This window comes from Petromyzon marinus, chromosome 51, assembly GCF_048934315.1.
Source record: "Petromyzon marinus isolate PM22_M1 ecotype Great Lakes invasive population chromosome 51, UKy_Petmar_22M1.pri1.0, whole genome shotgun sequence".
NCBI lineage: Eukaryota > Metazoa > Chordata > Hyperoartia > Petromyzontiformes > Petromyzontidae > Petromyzon > Petromyzon marinus.
The window spans coordinates 9,004,244-9,026,689 of NC_133717.1; the positions used below are offsets into that span (position 1 = coordinate 9,004,244).

Genomic DNA, 22,446 nt, shown 5'->3' on the forward strand with positions numbered 1-22,446 from the left:
CTCGATAGCCACGTCCCCTCCCCCCCCCAATGCCACCGTCTCAGTCTGGTGGGCGGCTGTGGTGAGCTACCCGGCCATCGGTCGCCCCCCCCCGCACCGCTTCATCGCGGGTGAAGCACAGACGGCCTCCAGCGAGACTCACGCCGGGGCTTATCCTTCGATTGCAACGTTCAGAGTTGCTGCGATCACAGCGTGGAAAATAAAGCGCTGGGCTGCCAGCGGAATGGTGTCGCGTGCGTGCTTGTGTGGTGACACGATATTTCGTGTATAGCGACAATATTAAATCCGTTTCATCCTTTCGGACGATTCTTTGTTCTGCCAAGGGCGGAACGAAACTATTTCGGAATGGCAAGAGATTGAGAGTATACAGAGAAAACCGCGTACCATACATATGCCCACGGGCAATAGCGCACCGGTCTGTGATACGTCGTGGAGGACAGGCTTGTAAGCCCGCGCACTAAAACCTATACTTCACCACGGCCGTTAGAAATCTGGGGTTGCTGAAGTGTCCTTGACAATAATATTAGGAGTGATATAGGTGCATGTTATCAGTGGACAACAGAAAGAGTAAATATGTCTGCATTGTCAACAGTTATTGTTTAAAACAAGATTCACATCTTGTAAAAAATAGTTCGTGCCTGCGGACATTTTAACTGGCTCGGTTTATCACTCCGGAATTCTTACAGCTCATTGGCTTCATCGTGTCTTTACTAGACTGCCAATGCTTATTAACCCTCCAATCAATCACCCCGGCAATACCATCTGCCTGGCACGTGGAAAAGGAGAGAGCTGTACGCACGCACGCAAGCACGCCGTTTATGCATCAGGAGATGATTTTAAAAAAACGACACCAACTGTGGTGGGCCTGGTGGCACGGGTCCAAAAATAAAATTTACAAAGATTGAATCACTGCCAGCACCGCCAGCACCGCCAGCAACGCCCACCACCAACACCGCAACGCCCACGACGCACAGCTGCCGAAGTGGGATTATACGATTGCATACGGGACCGGGCACGCAGTGAATCATTTAGGGCCTCGCGAACGGGCAGAATGTTGTACGTATGTACATAATTTGAACTTCGTTCGCCAAAGTAGGTAGCCAACCGTGCTAACCGGAGGTGCGGAGGAAGGATGGACAAACTAAACACAAAAAGCAGTTCCTCAAGAAATGAGTGTTCAATGTAGACGATTTCAAAGTCCATAGCTCCAGTGGCTTCCTAATATCGGAAGGAAGAGCGTTCCAGGCGGCCGTGGAAGCGCATCTGAAAGCGCACGCCCGTGGCGACCGTAGCCAAAATCTGCTGCTGCTGCTGCTGCTGCTGCGAGGATTACCGCAGTTTGCGTGACGGTTTATGCTCCTTGACGAGCTCAGAGAGCAGCTGTGGTTTATTTGTGGCGAGCACTTTGTGTGTAATGAGTGTGACCTCATTTAACGTTGTTCCTAACTCTTCGTCGACAGTGGTTGCGTAGCTGTGGGCGGCCTCTATCTTAATAAAAATGCGGTGGCCGCATGCCTCCCGTCACACACCCGTGGCCGCATTTCCCGAGACCACGAGGCAAACCGGACTCGGCAGGAACCGACTTTATGCCCAGACGTAATCAACAGCAGATGCTAAATGACGAATGCAATGTACGTTTGGCCCACTCCAATGGACGCATCGGGATGGAGGAAGCTCATCAACAGAGCTAAATTGCACAAAAATTACATATTACGCTCCCCATTTGCCGTTTCGTGCGCGTACACGCGCGCATACGCACACATAAGGAGGCTCCGCCAGAGGAGACGTAACCGGGTACACGCACGTGTGCACGCACGCACTGCTCTAGATGATGTGTGCATCCTGATTAAAACCCATCAGACTCGATGATAATGAAGGAGCTGTGCGATGATTGCCAACGTACACATAAACAGTTAAAAATGAAAACCCCACTGGTACCCTCTCAGCGTTACAGGGCGTGTGCGCTGCATGCAAAGTCCGCTGAAAAGTTGCGCAAGCTCTTAAAGTAGTTTAACACGTAGGCTTTCGCGACCGATATCATCCATAAGAGGTTTTTGGGTTAGATCGCGTAATATAAATGTGTCGTTAAACCCGCCACCACCCGACACAGCGAATTAGTAAGGTTTGTCTCTTAAAGCACCTCTGGGCACATCGCGCACACCTCGAGAGGACGCCAATCGCCCGCTCGCGAAATCAGGGCCCTCGCTCTCTCTCGCTCTCTCTCGCTCTCTCTTTCTCCCACCCACGAACTTCCGACAGCAGTCCTTCACTGTTAGCAATCATCATATCCCATCTGTTGCTGATATTTCTCCGTAGCCAACCACGCTAACCGAAAGTGCGGTGGGGGGGGGGGCGGACGGGGGGACGACAACTAACACACAAAAATCAGCTGTAAAGAAACGACAAACAACAATAACAACAATAATAATACGATGCGACTCGGACCAACGTACCTGCGCTGCCTCCCAGCCCCACTGGCGGTACTTGGGGTCGTGCGTGAACCTCCACATGTACCAGTACGTCTCCAGAACCTCGGGCCGCAGGATGTAGTACTTCTCGTTCTGGCGCACAGCCACCGCCTCTGCACCGCCGTCGAATTTGAACGCCTCCGGTCCGAGTTTTAGAGCTGCCGGTGGTGGAGAGCAAACGGCAAATAAATACGAGTCAAAACTAAAACTACGAAACTGTGTTTTATTTTGTCAGGCAAGGCCCACTGAGCTGCGTAGCTATTTTTCAGAAGCGACCTGGCTATAGCAAATGACAGCGCCAACGAAGCGGGGCTTGTCATCGTGTGGAAATTTATAGCGGCCAAATGCTCTGAACGCGCGACGTTTATTCTAAATGTGGAGGGGATAAACCGGAGGTGCCCGGAGAAAAATCCACGAGACCACGGGGGGGGGGGGGGGAGAGACAATAGGCAAACTCCAAATGTACAGCAAGTGGTGAGGGTCGGGATTAAAACCCTTGACCTCCTGCATAGCGGGCGAGGGAGTTAATATCTCGCCACCACGGCACCGCAAGCGAGTAACCAAATAGCGACGCGGGCGCAGATTTTAAACGAGAGCTAACAGGAGCCTCCGCGCTGCTGCAACACCACGACTTCAAAACCAGAAACAAAATAAAAGATAATCGACAAACACAGCCCCCCCCCCCCATTGGAGACCCCCCCACCCCCAAAGCCCCCCACACATGATCTGCAAGTGGCAGTAAAAATGCCACTGAGGCACCCCGTAAAGGCTGTGGATTCCCTCTCTAGACAAAGACAGGAAGAGCTATTGCTCGCCTCCAAACTATTCCGAGTGACCTCCCCAAACCCTTTGCCCCTTAAAAAGTAGAAAAGGACACAGACATCACACAATTCAGGACTGCCGATTTGTTGTTAATAATGAGTATACAATTAAAATGAAAAGTCAATTTATAAAAAAAAAATTGCGAAAAGAGTTGAACGGGTGGCTCGGAGATCAATACTGGGAAAGTTCAGTTCACCGATGTAGTTTTTATAGATTTGTTTTTATTGCGGTGCAAATACTCACACTCCATCTAGGAGCAGATGCAGTGAGACAAGTGAGAGGGATGTGGCTACGCAGGGGGCAGGCACCAAACCACTTCTCTCTTGTGGCACAAAGGGGAAGCAATATAAATAAAATAAGCCTTTAAATTTAGAGAGTATTTGGCTGCTATACATTTCCAAATGATAAGCCACTTCGTTGAGTTATCGTTTGTGGCCAGGTCGCTTGTGAAAAAGAGCTCTCCAGTTCAGTGGACCTTACCTAGTCAAATAAAACGTTTTTCCTTCACAATTTGCTTACCTTTCCTATACTTTGGACTCTTATCGGTTTTTTTGTATTGTTTGTTGTTGTAACGTTTTGACGTGCCGTACTGGACAAAAGGGCTTTGTAGCTCATCGAATTCTTCCAGTATAAATATTCGTATTCTGATGTGTTGTTGAGAGAGTAGTAGAAGGCCTGGTTACCATCAAACACCCAGAGGCTGACACACCCGTACAATACACCCAATCTGTTATTCGTTTAATTTTTAACCAGGTAAGGCCCACCGAGCTACACAGCTAGACGAGCTCTTTTCACATCCAGCCTCGCCCTACGATGGCGGCGGCGACGGCGACTCACCCGTGCGAGCGTACGACTCGTGGCACGTGTGCGCTATCTTGGCGCCCAGCTCCAGGAAGTGGCCCGCCTTGTCGCCCGGCGAGCCGTCGGCGCCCAGCGCGAACATGCCGCCCGCGAAGCACGTCAAGTGGCCCATCTTCTTCTCCAGGTGGCCGTTCTTCCACTCGCCAATGTAGGTGAGGCCGCCCTCCGACTTGCGCACCAGGTGCCGCTCAATGCCCTATATGCAACCCCCCCCCCCCCCGCCGCCCACCCCGCCAATCGTAAACGTGAGAAAAGAAAATGAAAAATTAGGGATGCCGATTGTGCGCGTGCAACGCACTCCAACAACACACCGTTCGCCCTCAGAGATAATAATGCCGCCGACAAAGGAGCGCAACAAGGCGGCATCGCGCGTCGTGACATCGTCGGGAGGCGAGAGGAGGACGTATGAGGTGTGACTTCGTCGCCTTGGCCGACAGGGCTGAACCTTGAAATGCTGGTTTTTAAATCGGTAAGTTTTTGAGCAAACGTGATCGGATTTCTGCAGAGTAAATGGCTACCAGCAACACAACTTGATACCGCAAGTGTTATCGTCACTCCACGTTACAGACCGACGAACAGGCAAACAGCATTCGTGTGCTCAACCTCAGTTGGAGAATGTTAAAAACCAACGATGTGCGTGAAAGCATCTACTCTCGTGCCCACGGCAGATTTCCATGCCCGCCCACGGCTACGTCGAACCCCAGCCTCGTCACTCGCTCTCATTTGGCCGCTGTGCTTTGGCTCGCTCCTGCACGGCTCGACTAACACTCGGAGAGCCTCCAAGGGACCATAAGCATTAAAATATGCCGGGTATCGGCCAACGGCGGGACCGTATTAGCGCCTGTAATTGGGGACGCGTACCTACGCCAACCTTAAATCTCCGTGCGGCGAAGTCTACGCGGGCTCCTAGGGGCAACAGATTAACACGGGAGGGCAAACGGCAGAGACATACGACAGCCCGACGACTTCCACGATTAACTCGTGGCACCCGGCGGAATGCCCGGCAAGTTACATTTGTCAAAGGAGAGTTACATCGGCGAGGATCAAACCGCAACAGCGCGGAAAAAGCGTATCACCACCAAGTTGACCGTTGCAGTAATTTTCCATCTGGCGGGGCTCCCCGGTGGTTCCTTTATCTTTGTTTATTCATTCGGCGGCGCAACTTTGAACCATTTGGCGCGCACCGCACACGCTCCCAAGTCATCCTTGAAGCCGGCGGGGAAAGGGGGGTGGGGGGTGGGGGGTGGGTGTGTGGGGGGGGGGGGTTACGGAGTGTCACAGTTCGCCTGTCGGGGGGGGTGGGGGTGGGGGGTGCGTCACCTCGATGGCGTCGTCATACATCTTGCGCGCCTCCGTGTCCTTCTTGTCAGACATGATCCAGGCCTTGAGCAAGTATTCGTAGAAGCTGTCGCCCAGGCCGCCCACGGACGAGTGGACTGCACGCACGCACGCACGCAGCGAGCACACAGGTCTTGGGCCCAGAAACATTCGTCTGTCGCGAGGCGAATACTTACAAGGTCGCCCACGTCCCTTGACATTGTGTCGTTCGCTCTGAGAACAGGCTTCAGGGCTGCGACGAATGTGCCTGCCCTGTGAGTTAATGTAAGACGTGGTGGCGAGATGTTGACTACCTCGCCGGGTATACGGGAGGTCGTGCATTCGATCCTGACCCTTATGCCTGTGTATTTGGAATTTGCATGCTCTCGCTCCCCACGGTCGTGTGGATTTTTCTCAAGGGGCCCTCTGGTTTTTCCCTCCAAACTTATAAACACGCGATTAGAGTATTTGGCTGCTATACATTTCCACGTGATAAGCCACTTCATTGGGCTATCATCTGTGGCCAAGTTTGCTTCTGAAAAAAAGCAACATAGCTCAGTGGGCCTTACCTGGTAAAAATAAAATAAAAAAAAGCTTAGTTCGCAGTTTTAAGAGTTTCTCGCGTTATCAAAAGTTCACGAGCATCACAGGGCATTGTGAGATTTTTTTTCTTCACCACCAAGCCGACGAGTACTGTAAGGAACCTTTGCCAGCAAATATGATTGGCTAGGCCGTTGGGCGTGTGTGCTAGATTCACTGACCCTTCCACCCTTCCAACAAATGTTGGGCACAGAACACACAGATGTTCAGTTCATTGTCATCCCGGGGTCAAGGTGAGGTCCACGTAAACACACACACACACCACACACACACATCTTTCCAGTTGCCGTTAAAGCTCGTGTGGTTTGACTGCTGCATTGGATGGATGTTTGCGATCAACTGTCAATTCATTTGTTTAGTAAACTGCACGTGACTGAAAGATACAGCTGAAACTGTACTGAAAACGCGGTATGTGTAAGGATGAGGCAATTGGCTCCGTGTGCGACCGCGTTTCGTTTACTACTACTACTACGACGGGGTTTTATTTTAACCGTGCGACAAACAACACGTTTTTGTCCCGCACCTTGAAAGCAGATTGCAGTTTAAGTGCCGTCCAGACGCACATAACAAGCAATGCGTCGGTCAGAACTTCGGGCAATGGGCTGCGGGGGCAATTTCCCCGTCAGCAGGAAAAAAAAAAGAAGAAAAAAAACCCCCAGTGCATTGATCACATGGCAAAGCTGCAAAGACGTTCATATCTGGACAAAGAAGTTTGGCATCCGCTGGCTCGGATTCAATTCTTCCTGCGGCACTCAATGCGGCGTCGATTACAGTTTTGTGCAAAGAGGGCCACCGCAATTCGCAATGATCGACACGAACAGCGCCACAAAAAATAAACACAGCAGGAGGGGGGGGACGACGACAACAAGCGTCACACCAGATCGGGGGCCCATCACGCCTTTAAAAACAACCGTGGACCGATGGACAAAAGGCGCGCCCAAACACCCCAAGGTAGGGCGGGTAAAAAACAAATAAATGATTCCGCCGTATTCGTGGATTGCCAGCCGGGTGTCCGCTCGGCAGGAGCCGCCCCTCGTTCTCAATTATGGCAGCGGCGGAACGGTTAGGAGCTGCTCGACGTGAACGTGCTCTGCTCGCGCGTTCTCCCGTGACGAGCCAGCGAGCGAGCTGGGTTCTGTCGTGGGCGCTGCCTCGACGCAAGCATTGATTCTAAAACGGGCTCGGAATATGATTTTAAGTTAATCGTAAAATGTCAATGCTGTCCTGACTTGGCAACATCCCTGCAAATGCGCACTCGCCCCCCCTTTAAGTAACATGCCACAGGCGTGTATGTTATTGAACACGCAAACGGGCACGCGCACGCACGCGCACACACACACACACACAAAGGCATCAAGAGCTCGAATAACATGTTGATTCAATGAATTCGTCAGCACGACTTAGCATGTAATAAAGCCAGTCAACGGCGGATCAAAGGTTAAAGAACATCGGCAAAAAATACTGTGATCAATCCTGTATCATGTAAAACGCGTGACCTTTAACCGCTGATCGCCACGTTGACTTCAACGCTCTGCATACTGCCAATGCAGTGGGCTTAAACGCCAAGCTCGGAGGCACGGACACAAGGAGGGGGGCGGGGGGTATTTTACTAGGAGACACGGGGAAGGGAGACTGCATCTACTGCAGGATGCAAGCGGCCAGCCAGCCAGGCACACCGCACGCCGCCCTAACCTAGCAGGCCACTCGGAGGACCACCGATCCCCTGGCGAGCCCCGGCGATTCCCAGCACAGGCTACGGCGCTGCTAATTCGAGGGGAAATGTCGCCAGGTCTGGGACGGTCTGGGACGATCTGGGCCGGAAGGTGTTTTACCTCCGGCAGGCCAATGGCTTATCGATTGAGTGCAACACATGTGGCCGTGCAGGAAATTTGTAACTGTGCATCTATTTGTTTATTTATTTTACGTCAACTCCTTTTATAGCGGACACGGTGCACAGAGCGCACGACTCTGTACGCCTCGTTTAAAACACCGTGAAGGTTTACCACCGAAACGATGACGTTCATAAATTGGTGACGGCCTGTTATGTCACAACTGGTAGAGGAGATGTGGGGAGAGGATGCGGGCGCAGGGAGAGAGAGGTGGAGGGAGAGACGGGGGGGGGGGGTGAGAAGCAGGGGGAGGTGGGGGTAGAGGTGGCGGGCAGGGAGGGGAGCGGGTGGAGGCAGAGGGGGGGAGAGGCGGGGGGACAGGGGTGGGGGGGGGGATCTAAAATCGCTGGGATCAGCTACGGTCTGCTCGTCAGCACGAGTCAAGCCCGCCGGGCGAATAGACGGGAGCTGCGGCGAACTGCGGGTGGCGCTGGCTGGCACCTTGCATGCCGACGCTACGCCTCTGGTCACTTACATCCCGTTCTCCCCGGCTGGCCGGCTGTGTCGGACAACGGTGCAGAGCGAGAGGAAGAAAAAAAGAAAACGCCCCCTCGGCAAGTCAAATGAACGAAACTGCACGGGAACGAACGCGCGGCAGGACGGGCGAAGACGGGCAGAGATTTGCGCAAGGGGGGGGATATACAGGACCGCGCTAAATAATGCATGGGCACAATTAAGCCTTTAGACAAACTTGCATGTGAAGGCAGAAAGTAACATTAATGGGGTTGGGGGGAGGGGAACCAACAACGTTAAGATGAAGGGTCAACTTGCGATAATCCAATAGCCTTTCCTGCTGAGAGCAACAAAAATACGTTTCACGTGGAACGTGGAAAAACGTCCGCGGAAAGACGAAACGATTAGACAAACACACACACCGAGAAAGAACACATGAAGGGGAAAAAAAACAAGAGCAAACATCAGCATCCATCTCTCCACACAGACAACACGGGATGGAATAAAACCTATAACTGGACACGTGCCCTGGTGTTGAAGGGGGGGGGGGGGGAGCTGGGGGTGGACGGTGCGGGGAGGGGAGGGGGGGGGATTTGTCTCGTTACGCAGATCTAATAAAAGCACACATCTTGCTGGGGCCAGAATCTCATTACCTGCCAGTCACAGAACACTAAGAAAACAATTTGCATTGATTATGCAAGTCAAATAGGACCTTGGCTGCATCCCTCCTCCAGGGGAAAGATACTAGTTTTCCAGCTGGGTCGCTCGCACACACAGAGCACTCACGCACACACACACACATCGCTAAGTAGACACAAAGACAAATATCCCCTGTATAGCCTTCAACAGACTATTGGGGCAAGTGCTGTTAGCGAGCACCTATGAAGGCCGGCACGCCACACGAGAGAAGGGTGGCCAGCACCACGCCCGGCCGCCTTTGTCTCCTCAGTGGTGATGTTTACACACCAGCTACTCATCTGAGGCTGAGTCGACCTGTGGAAGGCCCAGGACCATTTCAGATAATCGTCACTGGTGTTTACCGTCAGCGGGAATCGAACTCGGTTCGCCGGGTTCGCAGTACAGCTCGGATCGCCGGGTTCGTATCGCAGTGCGCTAACTGCTGCACCACCATTCCCCACACGCGCACACAAAAAACAAAGACAAAAATCCCCCGTATAGCCTTAAAAGACGGTTAGATGTTGGGGAAAGTGCTGTTAACCAGCACCTATGAAGGCCGGCACAGCACACAAAGGGGTGGGTGGCACCCACGCCCGACCGCCTTTGTCTCCCCTAGTGGCAATGTTTACTACACACCGCACCAGGAACCCAATTGAGGCCAAGTCGACCTAGGGGAGGGCCACGACCGGTTCAGATAATTGTCACTGTTGTCGGCCGTGAGCGGGAATCGAACTTGGGTCGCCGGATTCGTAGTGCAGCGCGCTCACCGCTGCACTACCACTTCCCACATGCGCACACACAGACAGACATCGCTAAGCAGACATACACACACTCATGTAAGCTCCTCCGACTGGCCAACACTGCACTGAACAATGGGGATTGTGCACACTGTACACGTGACACCACGTTTCGTGTTAAACGGCTTCCAATTTTCTCCAGAAATAAAATTATGACTCAATTGGGAGCGTGGCCTGGCCATTATTTGTTGCGCTCTGCCAGCCCTTATGTGTCAAGTAAATTTAACGGATTTTTTCTTTCTTTCCGCAGACGGAAAAACCCGCCCAACGCCGAAGCAATTCCGAAGGCATGGAACGACTGAAGCGCGCGAAGGGCGCTTGTGAAAAAACATGTCATTTACACAAACAGTGCAGACGACACATCATGCATGGCACCCATCGCGAAATAATTATTTCCCATCGGTGAACACTGCGCGAGAGCCACATATACACACACACACGCACGTGCGCACGCACGCACAGCAGCGTAAGAAACATTTGCTCCGTTCAACGCACGACTCTGCGTAGGTCAGAAATCTGCGTAGGTCAGAGTTTCAAACGCTGTGTTCTGACAGGGACGCACAGGATTCACGGCGAAGGCTTTCATCTCAAAGCGCTCGCGTTTTTTTTTTTCCCGCCGGCTCATTTGGATTCCACCCCGTATATTTTAGCGACTACCACCGGCCAAGGCTGACCGCGGCAGCTCGAAATGCAACGCCTCTCTCGCACGCTCGCAGTGCCATGAGCTTCAACGGCAGCTCCTAGCCGTCAGTGCGGCCACCAGAGAATCCGGGGAAGAGATGCACATTAATCTTATCACACCGCCTCAAAGTGAACCGGTCAAAGCACTGGATACCGTTCACTGTTCAAAGCTGGCAAGGGGGGGGGGGGGGGTTTGTCTCTCAGTTTTGGTCAAATGGTTTTTCATATGACACAAAAAGCGTGCGTTGAAATCGTCATATACCAGGCTTAAAACCGCCGTATACCAGGCTTAAAACTGCCGTATACCAGGCTTAAGCACTTATGCTTACCCCCCGGGATAATTTTCGGGCGATCGGCACCAACGATCGTTATCACCGCATTTCCTGTTGTAGAAATGTAGTTGTCAAAAATTCGGACTGATCTGATCGCAGCTCCTCATGGCGGGCGACTGGGACGGCCGCTTCCAATCAGATCGCTGGTGGAGGATCACTTGACTGTCCGACGTCAAGCTCTCTCGTCATATGAGAATAGCCAGCTTCAGGTCAGTGCATCGGTGGGATGTGGACAGATGAGAGGGGAAAGCCTCGTGATCGATTTATTTTCCCGCTAAGCAAAGCTCATATTGTAATGTGTTCTACTGAGTGACTGACTGACTAGAAATAACCGCCGCATAAACGACACCGTCACTCCGATTCCGATGCCCGCCAAGCTGAATGTAGCCACGCTCATGGTTAATGGGTTTGCCGGTGACGGTTACGAGCAACGATTAGCCATAAAAGTGTGCGAGAGGGATCGTGGTCTTGGGGATAACCTCCAGTTTGTAGCACAGCGCAAAGAACGGGAGGGGGGCACGCCAACGCCGCTGGGATAATCACGTCGGGGTGAATCCACTGCGCGAACTCACATTGGCCCCAGCGGCCTGTGCGTGGGTGGAGGTAGTTGGGGTAGAGCCCATTGGGACGGTCCATCTTCTGCAGGATCCCACGGATCTTCATCACCTGGGCGACGCAGAATGAGAATCAGAGTATTGACTTATACCGGAGGAATCCGATGAGCTATGAAGATCTTTTTCACAGGTGTCCACAAAGTGCAAGTCAGAATGTTACAACAAACAATAGAAAAAATACAATAGGAATGCAAAGCACAGGAAAGGTAAACAGATCACTTGAAAAAAACCATACGAATAAAACAAAACTATTTTTATCTTACCAGGTAAAGCCCACTGAGCGATTTAACTCTTTTTCAGAAGCGACCTGGCCACAAATGATAGCTCAACGAAGTGGCTTATAACGTGGAGATTTATAGCAGCCAAATAATCGAAACGGGTGACACCGATTCTAAATGTGGAGGGAAACCGGAGGACCCGGAGAAAAATCCACGTGACCATGGGGATCGAACCCACGACCTTCTGCATACCAGGCCGCCGCGAAAATATACGGCACGACCAGGCTGCAGATGCAGACATTTGAGATTGAAAAATGAAAAATAAAAAAATTATTGTGAGCACCGTGCTCATGCGCATTCACGAACGGAATAGGATTTCTCAGAACTCCAGCAGAATGGACTCATCACACCTGTGCATGAGTGAGATCCTATCAGATCAATAAGCTGGTCACATATTTTACTCAAATGTCCATGTAATGTTAAAATTGCGTTTTTCTGCCTGTGGTGTATGTGTGTATGTTGAACTTATTTTGCACTATACGTAGCCCACCGTGCTAATCGGAGGTGCGGGGAAAGGACACTAAAATAAACACAAAGATCAGTTCTAAATAAATTAGTTTTCAATCTAGATTTAAAAGTGCAGAGCTCCAAATGGCGTCGGAAGGAAGAGCGTTCCAGACGGCCGCATGAGTCTTTATTCGATGGTTAGCCAAAAGCCGCTACTGCGAGGATGACCAGCGATCTGCCTAACGGAAGCTAACGGAGCGTTTGTGGGTGCACGCCACCTTATTACGCGCTCCATTTTCTTCTCAAATTACCAAATGTGCTAAACTAGAATAATTGCCACCTCAACACACCAAGCACCTTCCCTCGGATTTATTACCAAGATATAAAATAAGCCAAGAATGTGCGTGTCCCGCGTGTGACGTCACTCCACATGCCGCACCCCTCCCGAAGAACCATTAGCGGGTGACGTCACTCCAAATGTAGATGAGATTTTCACTGAAAAGAGCGCAGGGCACTCAATTTATAATGCAGCGAATTTTTTTTTTTGCTGCGCAAAACAATCGCAAATTTATGTCACGTTTTGAAGACTTATATCTTACCAGTAAAAGCCAAAAAAAAAGGCACACACTTTCTTGAAGTGGGAGATATTAATGAAAAGGTCACACTTGGACTAAAATAATGAATTTAAGCCAGACCTCTCTCTGTGGTACTGCATAAGAGTGATTTTTTTTTCCTGCGGGCTACAAAACGGGGGAAATGTTAGGATGATGAGGAGGACATTTGTAAGTTAATTTACGGGAAGAAAAAAAAAGGAATGAGCAAATTTGGAATAATAAAACGCACTGCTTTTTCATTTGAACACGATTTCTTTTCTTACGCAATCTCATTTTGTTACTCTTGTATCCGACGGCTACAACAGAGCACGGGGGGGGCGAAAAACATTCGACGCAAAAGCGGCGGCGGCACCCGCCCTCGGCACAAAAGGGAGCGCGGGGAAACAATTTGGCGGCCCTGCGACACGAGCTGGGACAGCGAGGCGCTCGGAGCAGGATCAAGGAAATGGGAGTGGACCGAGGGGCCTCTCTCGTCGCCGTCTCTCTGTCTCTCTGCTCGCTCGCTCCCGAGATTGACAAAAAAAACCACGACGGAGTAAAACGGGCGGAAAAACGTAGGCTACGGTGAATGGGGAAAAAAAAAAAAACGTTCGTGGAGCAGTGATCTCGCCGGAGGAAATTGCCTCGTGCGCGGTTCAAAGCGAGCCATCGTGCTGAACTTCTTTCGCGCCGTACGCAGCCAACCGTGCTGTTCGGCGGTGAGGGGGAAGGACAACAAACTGAACACAAAAAGCAGTTCTAAAGAAAAGGGTTTTCAATCTGGATTTACAAGTGCATGGCTCCAGTGAATTCCTAATATAGAAAGGGAGAGCGTTCCAGACGGCCGCAGATCGTCTTTGTTCAATGATTAGCCAAAAGCCGCTGCTGTGAGGATGACCAGAGTTTGCGTCATGGTTTATTCTCCCTCACGAGATCAGCAAGGTATTGTGGTTCAGCAAGGAATTCACTACTATAATGAGCCAAGAATGTCTGTGTGTCCCGCACGTGACGTCACTCCATGTCGGCCAGCCTCCCTCATTAATAATCATGAACAGGCGCCTCCTTCCCCCTCCTCAGCGTCAACTTACAACCCTCACTTCACGCGATCTCCGTAATGCTATTGAGACACAGAAGTAAAAAGGACGTGATGATGAACAATGGATCAAAACCTTTAAATGAAATAAGTCTGTGTCACCGCAGCCTTACAAACTGCACACGAATTGATGCAATGAATATCACGTCGCGATCTGCCTTTCGCTTGCAAGTTTCGGATTTACTGAAATACACCCGTCCTTGGACGTGCAAAAGGCTAGTTTATAGTAATATCACACCACTTCTGGGCACAGACTGCGAATATTATTAAACATAAGGAACCGCTATTAAAATAACCGATAATATCAATTGGGCACTACTGTCACTAAAATTCTGTTCTCTCCCGAAAGTGCAACGCAATGTTAATTACATACTTTTGCACACGAACAGCTTTGGTTCAGGGTCAAGGCCATACAGCTCTGTCACTGGAAGATTAAAGATCCTCGTTTTTTAAACCACTTACAGCGGAGGGTGAAGTACGTTCAAGGAAATAGCCTCTTGAGGCAACAACAACAACAACAAAAAGTAAAGAAAAGCATGAACTCCATGCGCACTGAAATGGAATTTTAAATGTCATTTAGTTTTGGGGGAAAGGGCGCCCACCATCAGGCTCGTGACTAAAGACTGGCGTTAAGCGCGTATACATTTTTTAGATACGGGGCCAATCAATGCTGAATTAATTACTTACGAGGTGCTGTGCATATATTCACCCACACGCAGTGCATACACGGTTGTCTACATACGGTGTGACATAAGTTCAACGGACATACGTACGTACATTGTATTGAGATAAATGCAGTAGCTAACATCAGGCTAACGTCACTGCATACCGATAAACGATGTGTGACGGAGTTTCTGAGTTCGCTTAATTGCGGGTTAAATGGCTTACTATATGATTACCATAATTCTTGTTTACCCAGAGAAGCCTCAACTGAGTCTCAAGGACTCTTCCAGGGAGGGTCCTGACAAGTTTTCGCAGTGGGCAGGGGGTGATGGAGCTACGTTTAATCCCTATTGAGTAAATTATGCAGCTCGTTTTAAAGCAGAAGATTGGTGATGGATACAGCCAGTAGTCACATTGTGCAAATGTGATGTGCAACTTTGATCCTTACCTTACGTGTATTGATAGTTCAATGTGAATGTGCCATTGTGTTGAGGGACAAGTGCTGTGGTCTGGGACTGTTTTGCTTGTGTCTTTGCTGCCTTGCCCAAGCCTGACAAATCGGACTTATAATATAATGAACATATTTACATATTTAGTTACTTGCTTATCAATTTCTCTATTTTGCACTCCTGTCGTGCTTTTTTGTATTGTTTGCTGCTGTAACTTGCTGACCCCTACAATACTGGACATTGTGAACAAGAGCTTCAAAGCTCATCAGATTCCTCCAGCATTCTAACAAATTCTGAAGCATTGGGGATGTTTTGCCAATACCAGTGAGTTTTTTTTGCGTAGAATGATACTAAAACGAAAATCATCGAAGGGAGGATACCAGAAAACCCAGAGAAAACCCATACAGAACAGGCAGAGGACATTAAAAACTCGATGAAGAAAGGCAAACGAGACGGGAATCAAACGGCCCTTCGCAGGAAAAATTGTGGTTCATAATACGAGTCCTGAATACAATACAATTGATTTAGAGTGCCTATTTTGAGGCTGTTGATGCAGTATTGTCATCAATATGCGACTATACACATCCATTTAGTGAGTATAAAATTAAAGAACCGTGCGTTCCCAGGCCAATACAAAAACTGTTAAATCCAACCAGACCGTGCAACAGCAGCAATGTATAAAATTATTGGTACAGCTATGAGGAAAAAACATAAGAATTCAATCAAGCCATGAATAACTTAACAAACGAAATACAGCTTTTCACAGTTTAACTAGAGTGACGCAGGGTGCATCAGGAAGGCGTTTTGGCCTCACAAGTCCAAGGAGTACGCCGAAGTCACCTTCAGCTGTGTTCCCAGCTCACGCAGTGTTGTTGTGATAGCGAACGGGGCCACTCACCAGGTCAATGTAGGAGGATTCCCCGGTCAGGTAGCTCAGGTGAGCAAACTCCAGGTGCAAGGTGCCAAACTCGGCCAAGATGCTGCATCCTGACGACGCCCAGTTCCAGTTGCGCCCCACCCCACTGGGAGACACGGCACGGCACCGACACGGCACAAGCACAACAACCACGGCACAGGTGGTGTGAGCGCCGAGCATCTCCCCAATGGCCCCCGACAGCTGTTCCCCACCGTGGGATCGCCCAAGCGTGATGTGAGCCAGGCAGCTCACAGGACTGGTAGTTAGCATCAATCCTCCCCACCCACTGCCCAGCCACCCGGCCAGTGGGAATATGAAAATGGGTAGATGTAGGAGGTGTAATGACTGCAACTGTTACCAAGCACAGGTGATACGCAGTAATCAGCTCGTGTGCAGGTGTTAACCAAAATAATTACGGCTTACGATCGATGATGATGAGCTGGAGGGAGGATGGTTGACGACTGTGCCTGTTGCCAGGTCCACACGATACCCACACGCTTGTACACAGCCAGTAATGTCAACAGATACCTCTGGGCAGTGACGTGCTAGCCCACGCACATGCGAGCAAGCCCGTGAGCAAAATATAATTTTCGCGCGCGCGCACACACACACTCTGCTCTACGGGCACAACCCAGAGGTGGTCCCGACCACTCCCCATCTATCCCGAGATCGCAAAAGCACCCAGCAACACTCCCACACAGTTTGCATCAGGCCATGCTAATTCCTGCTGCAGCGGATGATTAAGTGCGCGTTTCAGGGCATAAAGAGGCCAATTCATCACGTCCATCTTTCAGCAAGCGCTAGGGACCAGCAAGACGCTTTCCCGAGCACATTTTCTGTCGAAAATGGATGGTTCCGGCAGCGTCATGAAGAACATTAGGAGGACAAATTGGACAGTACCACCGGCAGAAAAGTGGGATTAACAGGTCAAATTAAAAATTAAAGGACCTTGGATCAAAGCACACTGAGCTGCCGTTATTGGCAACGGGGAAAACGGAGGCAGGGTGACCGATTGCTTGAGAGCCTATTTTGCCATTTCCACACACACGTGGAACAACCACGTGACAAACAAACCCCCCCCCGCCGCAACCCCCATCTGTGACGGCAACGTGCCAAATGTATTTCTCACTTGCACGTACACCGGACACAAACAAGTTTATCAAAATCAGGCACCCAGGAGTGCCGCAACAATTGAACGCGTCAAATTTCGCACGAGGGGCATAGAGGAAACGTCACGATTGCATGAAAACACGACAACATATACAGTGAGAGAAAAAAATTATTTGATGCCCTGCTGATTTTGTACATTTGCCAACTGACAAAGAAATGATCAGTCTAGAATTGTAATCGTAGGTTTATTTGAACAGTGAGAGACAGAATAACAAAAAAATCCAGGAAAACGCATGTAAAAAATGTTATAAATTGATTTGCATTTTAATTAGGGAAAGAAGTATTTGACCCCCTCTCAATAAGAAAGATTTCTGGCTCCCAGGTATCTTTTATACAGGTAACGAGCTGAGATTAGGAGCACACTCTTAAAGGGAGTGCTCCTAATCTCAGCCTGTTACCTGTATAAAAAAGACACCTGTTCACAGAAGCAGTCAATCAATCAGATTCCAAACTCTCCACCATGGCCAAGACCAAAGCGCTCTCCAAGGATGTCAGGGACAAGATTGTAGACCTACACAAGGCTGGAATGGGCTACAAGACCATTCCCAAGCAGCTTGGTGAGAAGGTGACAACAGTTGGTGCGATTATTCGCAAATGGAAGAAACACAAAAGAACTGTCAATCTCCCTCGGCCTGGGGCTCCATGCAAGATCTCACCTCGTGGAAGTGCAATGATCATCAGAACGGTGAGGAATCAGCCCAGAACTACACGGGAGGATCTTGGCAATGCTCTCAAGGCAGCTGGGACCATAGTCACCAAGAAAACAATTGGTAACACACTACGCCGTGAAGGACTGAAATCCTGCAGCGCCCGCAAGGTCCCCCTGCTCAAGAAAGCACATATACATGCCCGTCTGAAGTTTGCCAACGAACGTCTGAATGATTCAGAGGACAACTGGGTGAAAGTGTTGTGGTCAGATGAGACCAAAATGGAGCTCTTTGGCATCAACTCAACTCGCCGTGTTTGGAGGAGGAGGAATGCTGCCTATGACCCCAAGAACACCATCCCCACCGTCAAACATGGAGGTGGAAACATTATGCTTTGGGGGTGTTTTTCTGCTAAGGGGACAGGACAACTTCACCGCATCAAAGGGACGATGGACGGGGCCATGTACCGTCAAATCTTGGGTGAGAACCTCCTTCCCTCAGCCAGGGCATTGAAAATGGGTCGTGGATGGGTATTCCAGCATGACAATGACCCAAAACACACGGCCAAGGCAACAAAGGAGTGGCTCAAGAAGAAGCACATTAAGGTCCTGGAGTGGCCTAGCCAGTCTCCAGACCTTAATCCCATAGAAAATCTGTGGAGGGAGCTGAAGGTTCGAGTTGCCAAACGTCAGCCTCGAAACCTTAATGACTTGGAGAAGATCTGCAAAGAGGAATGGGACAAAATCCCTCCTGAGATGTGTGCAAACCTGGTGGCCAACTACAAGAAACGTCAGACCTCTGATTGCCAACAAGGGTTTTGCCACCAAGTACTAAGTCATGTTTTGCAGAGGGGTCAAATACATATTTCCCTCATTAAAATGCAAATAAATTTATAAAATTTTTGACATGCGTTTTTCAGGATTTTCTTGTTACTATTCTGTCTCTCACTGTTCAAATAAACCTACCATTAAAATTATAGACTGATCATTTCTTTGTCAGTGGGCAAACGTACAAAATCAGCAGGGGATCAAATACTTTTTTCCCTCACTGGATATATACGATGGATAAGTTATACGCGATGGCAGTGCAGTACAAGCCGGCACGACACCAGGCATGAGCATCGATATATAAATGCCAGGTCATCTATGACAGTGGTTCTCGGAATTTCTGGGTTAACGTCTTGGACAAGCAAGCAATCCACAGGTCTTGGGTTCATTCTCCCGTGGCGGCAGTGGAAACAACGGTGCGAGTTTCTAAACATTCTGCCACCTCTGTCCACCCAGCTTGAAGTATCAACGGGTAAATCACAGTTAGTTGATCGGCTGGTCGCATGTGATAGGGTATAGCGTGGGTACTTCCACCTATTCCAAGATGTGTGTAGTATAGCGTATAGCAGTGTTGTGTCTAGTAGAGTGTTTATTAGTGTATTGTATAGTGTTGCATGTACGTAATGACTCTAGCACGACATGATTTCACACATTTTTCAATCCTCTCACGTACCTCCAGGGGTCTGCGTACCCCCCCCACCCCCTCCTCCCCCCCCCCCCGGTTGAGAACCACCGATCTCCGATACTGAAAACGCGTCACACTTGGGGGGGGTGAGGAGGGGGTCATACCTCTTGAGGTTCAGGAGGGCCCATGGGATGCCCGTTGGCGTCCTGAAGGCGGGCAGAAGCTTTTCGGCCAGCTCCACAGCACGGATCTTGAACACCTGGAGCGTTCACACGAAAGGGGCCACCGGGTCATTCGTCACGGTGGAATTCGGGGCGAAGGCGATCCTGAAAAGCGGCGGCATGCGAACCAAAAAGCGCGCGCATTTATTCTGACGGAAGCCGACTCGTGCGCGAACGGGCGCACGGATGGAGCCGCACACCTGAGGATTGATTGTTCACCGCTCGCGCAGGCAATATGTTGATCGCTGGAAAATTATTCCAACTTTGACGCGTGTTAATTGTGCATTTGGGCCGAACGAGCGATTAAACTTGGACAAGCTCGGCAAATTAAAATGAGAAGCAATTCAGATTGCGACTGTAAAAACAACATAATTGCATTCTTGGATAAAACTGCAACCAATCGACGTACAGGGGGAGGAAGGGCGGGGTAATTATTACTGCATGCTTACTAACAGTAAGTGTTCGTGCTTCGCTCGTAGATATCTCTTTAATTGCACAACATTGCCCTTTATCCATCACACCAATGTGATAGTTGACACAAAGGGCAGTGTGGTGGCGAGATGTTAACTCCCTCGCCTGGTACGCAGGAGGTCATGGGTTTGATCACGACCCTGACGCGTGTTGTATATTTGGGGTTTGCATGACCTCTCTCCCCGGGGTCGCGTGGATTTTTCTCCGGGTCCTCCGGTTTTCCCCTCCACATTTAGAAATATGCTTTTATGAGTATTTGGCTGATATAAATTTCCACGTGATAAGCCACTTCGTTGAGCTATCATTTGTGGTGACAGCCAGGTCGCTTCTGAAAAAGAGCTACATATCCGTGGGCCTTACCTGGTATAAAAAAAAACCACCAACATTTGAAATTATCAGGAATATTACATTATGCGACTGGCTGCAGAATTCATTTTAAATATATTTTTTTATCGAACACACATTGCTGGTTCCTCTTCAAACTAAGAAATATAAATTAAACCCACCACAAGTTACTGTGCTCGCTTAAAAAAAGAATTAAAAAAAGCAGAGCGCGCGAAAAATATTTAACATTCGGACTGTCGCGTACAGTACGTCGCGAATCTGACCGCTACATATCCCTCCCAACCAATGAACCGCCCACACCCAGTGCAATACTTGCACGGCCATGTCGTTTCCTACAGAGGTTCACGAATCTGACCTTTTCGCAAACAGTGATGTGTCCTTAATCTCGCGTACATTCGCTCATTTCTCAAGCACAGTCAAGCATCTCCCCGTGTGCAGAGAAGCGTCACGCGCTTTGTTAATGTCGAGTAACCTATTTGTTGACGGTGTTGTAACTGTCATTTTCTATAGATGTCCACATAACCAGCCTCAGCACGTGCAACGCATTGTAACGATAGTCGCCGTTTTCATCGCGACGTACGTAACCATGACTGTAGGATCTGTACCGCATAGTAACATCTGTGCTGTCGCAGGACGCCCATGAAATAATTGAGCCCAACAGGTTTATGGGCCCTTGCTGATGAAATAAAAAAAACATCTATCTCTCTAGACCTCAATCCTCAACGAGTGGAATACACATATACGACGCTGTGCCGTGGAAACGTAGATTGTGTGGAGAAAGCAAACGGGTTTCACGTTTATTTTCTTTCACCAGGTGATGACTCAAGAGACCACGATGAGTCTCATTGGTGAGGGTGACCAGGGTCACCGAAACAACAAAAGGCCAAAAACACTGAAGTACACAGCAACAAAGAAAACGGAAATCATAAACAAAAATAACCGTGCCCCCTTAGGAATGGAAAGGCACTGCACCAAACACAAACCAATGGCAAATAATGCATTCCCTGATCTGTTTGTTTGACGCAAAAAACGTCAAACAAATATACGATGATCAGGTACCAAACAGACATGGTGACGGAACAGACCGACTTTCTATAATAATCAGTGCTCCAATTGTCATATTACAGCGATACAAAAAAGCACGTGAAACAACTCCATCAATTTCTCACAGCAGAATCCACGTTCTGAACCGCTACGCTTTAAAAAAACATTCATGAAACAACAGAAAACAACAACCCAGCAAACACAAAGCGACTGGTGCCGTCACACTCGGGCAGCCTTGGCCACCACCACCACCACCACCCACCACGTTGGCGCGATCCACTGCCAGCGCGATGGGCACTGGGGTGGCGCTGGGCGGCACGCTACGACGATACGGGGGGGGGGGACGAGTGAACCCCCCATCCAGTCTGCATGTAAATTGCTTCATTACGATCGCCCGTGCTAGCACGAAGAGGTGGCCACAGAGAGAGCCACCGCTCCTCCCATCGGCCTCCGTAAATCAACACTGGGGGTCAGGCGGTCCGCGACGGGCGCATGCGACGTGAGCACACGTGACGCTAGCGCTGCTACCCCCCAAATCCCCAACTCCACTGCCCCCCCCCCCACTACCCACCCCTCTCAACACGTCCACGTTTTGGGGTACCACGTTTTATATGGAGTGCAAATGCCGATAGCATCTGATAATTCAGTAGCATTTGCTCAACAAGCCCGACTCTGCTGAAGGAACCCATAAGGTCAAGACAGGTCCTGATGTTGCTTGCTTAAACAAATGCTTCTTGATAATATTGGTCTGCAAAGCCAATACGAATAGGCAGATGAACTGAACATCGCACCGCCGGTTAGCACGGTTGGCTACGTAGGGTGCGAAAGAAGTTCAACGTACCCACAGGAGATAGAACAGAGTACTGCAAACATTTGCGTTCGGTATTTCAATCGAGAGTAACATGAGAGCTGAGCCAATGAGAATGGCCAAACGCCACGGGGAAGCACCCTCCTGAAAATAAACGGAAATGATCATAACTGCATTGGCCAGTGGCACACAAGCACAGATAAACGAAAACATCATTCAAAAAAATCATCAATAACACTGCCATGTAGACAAGAGAGAAAACATGTATATGTACAAAATGTTACATTTCAGTCAACGGCCATTCTTCATAGCAGACAGACAGGAGTCTTGACATTTA

At 49.6% G+C, this 22,446-nt stretch overlaps 1 protein-coding gene across 1 annotated transcript in view; it reads right to left on the bottom strand.

Moving 5' to 3' along the window:
- Nucleotides 1-22,446, bottom strand: part of LOC116953385 (mannosyl-oligosaccharide 1,2-alpha-mannosidase IA-like) — an 88,901-nt gene that overhangs the window by 12,727 nt on the left and 53,728 nt on the right. The window contains exons 5-10 of the mRNA XM_032973533.2: nt 19,385-19,479; nt 15,934-16,057; nt 11,471-11,564; nt 5,472-5,587; nt 4,128-4,347; nt 2,454-2,626 (exon numbers count right to left, since the gene is read on the bottom strand). Coding sequence (XP_032829424.1) covers nt 2,454-2,626; nt 4,128-4,347; nt 5,472-5,587; nt 11,471-11,564; nt 15,934-16,057; nt 19,385-19,479 — 822 coding nt within the window. The remainder of the gene's footprint in view (nt 1-2,453; nt 2,627-4,127; nt 4,348-5,471; nt 5,588-11,470; nt 11,565-15,933; nt 16,058-19,384; nt 19,480-22,446) is intronic.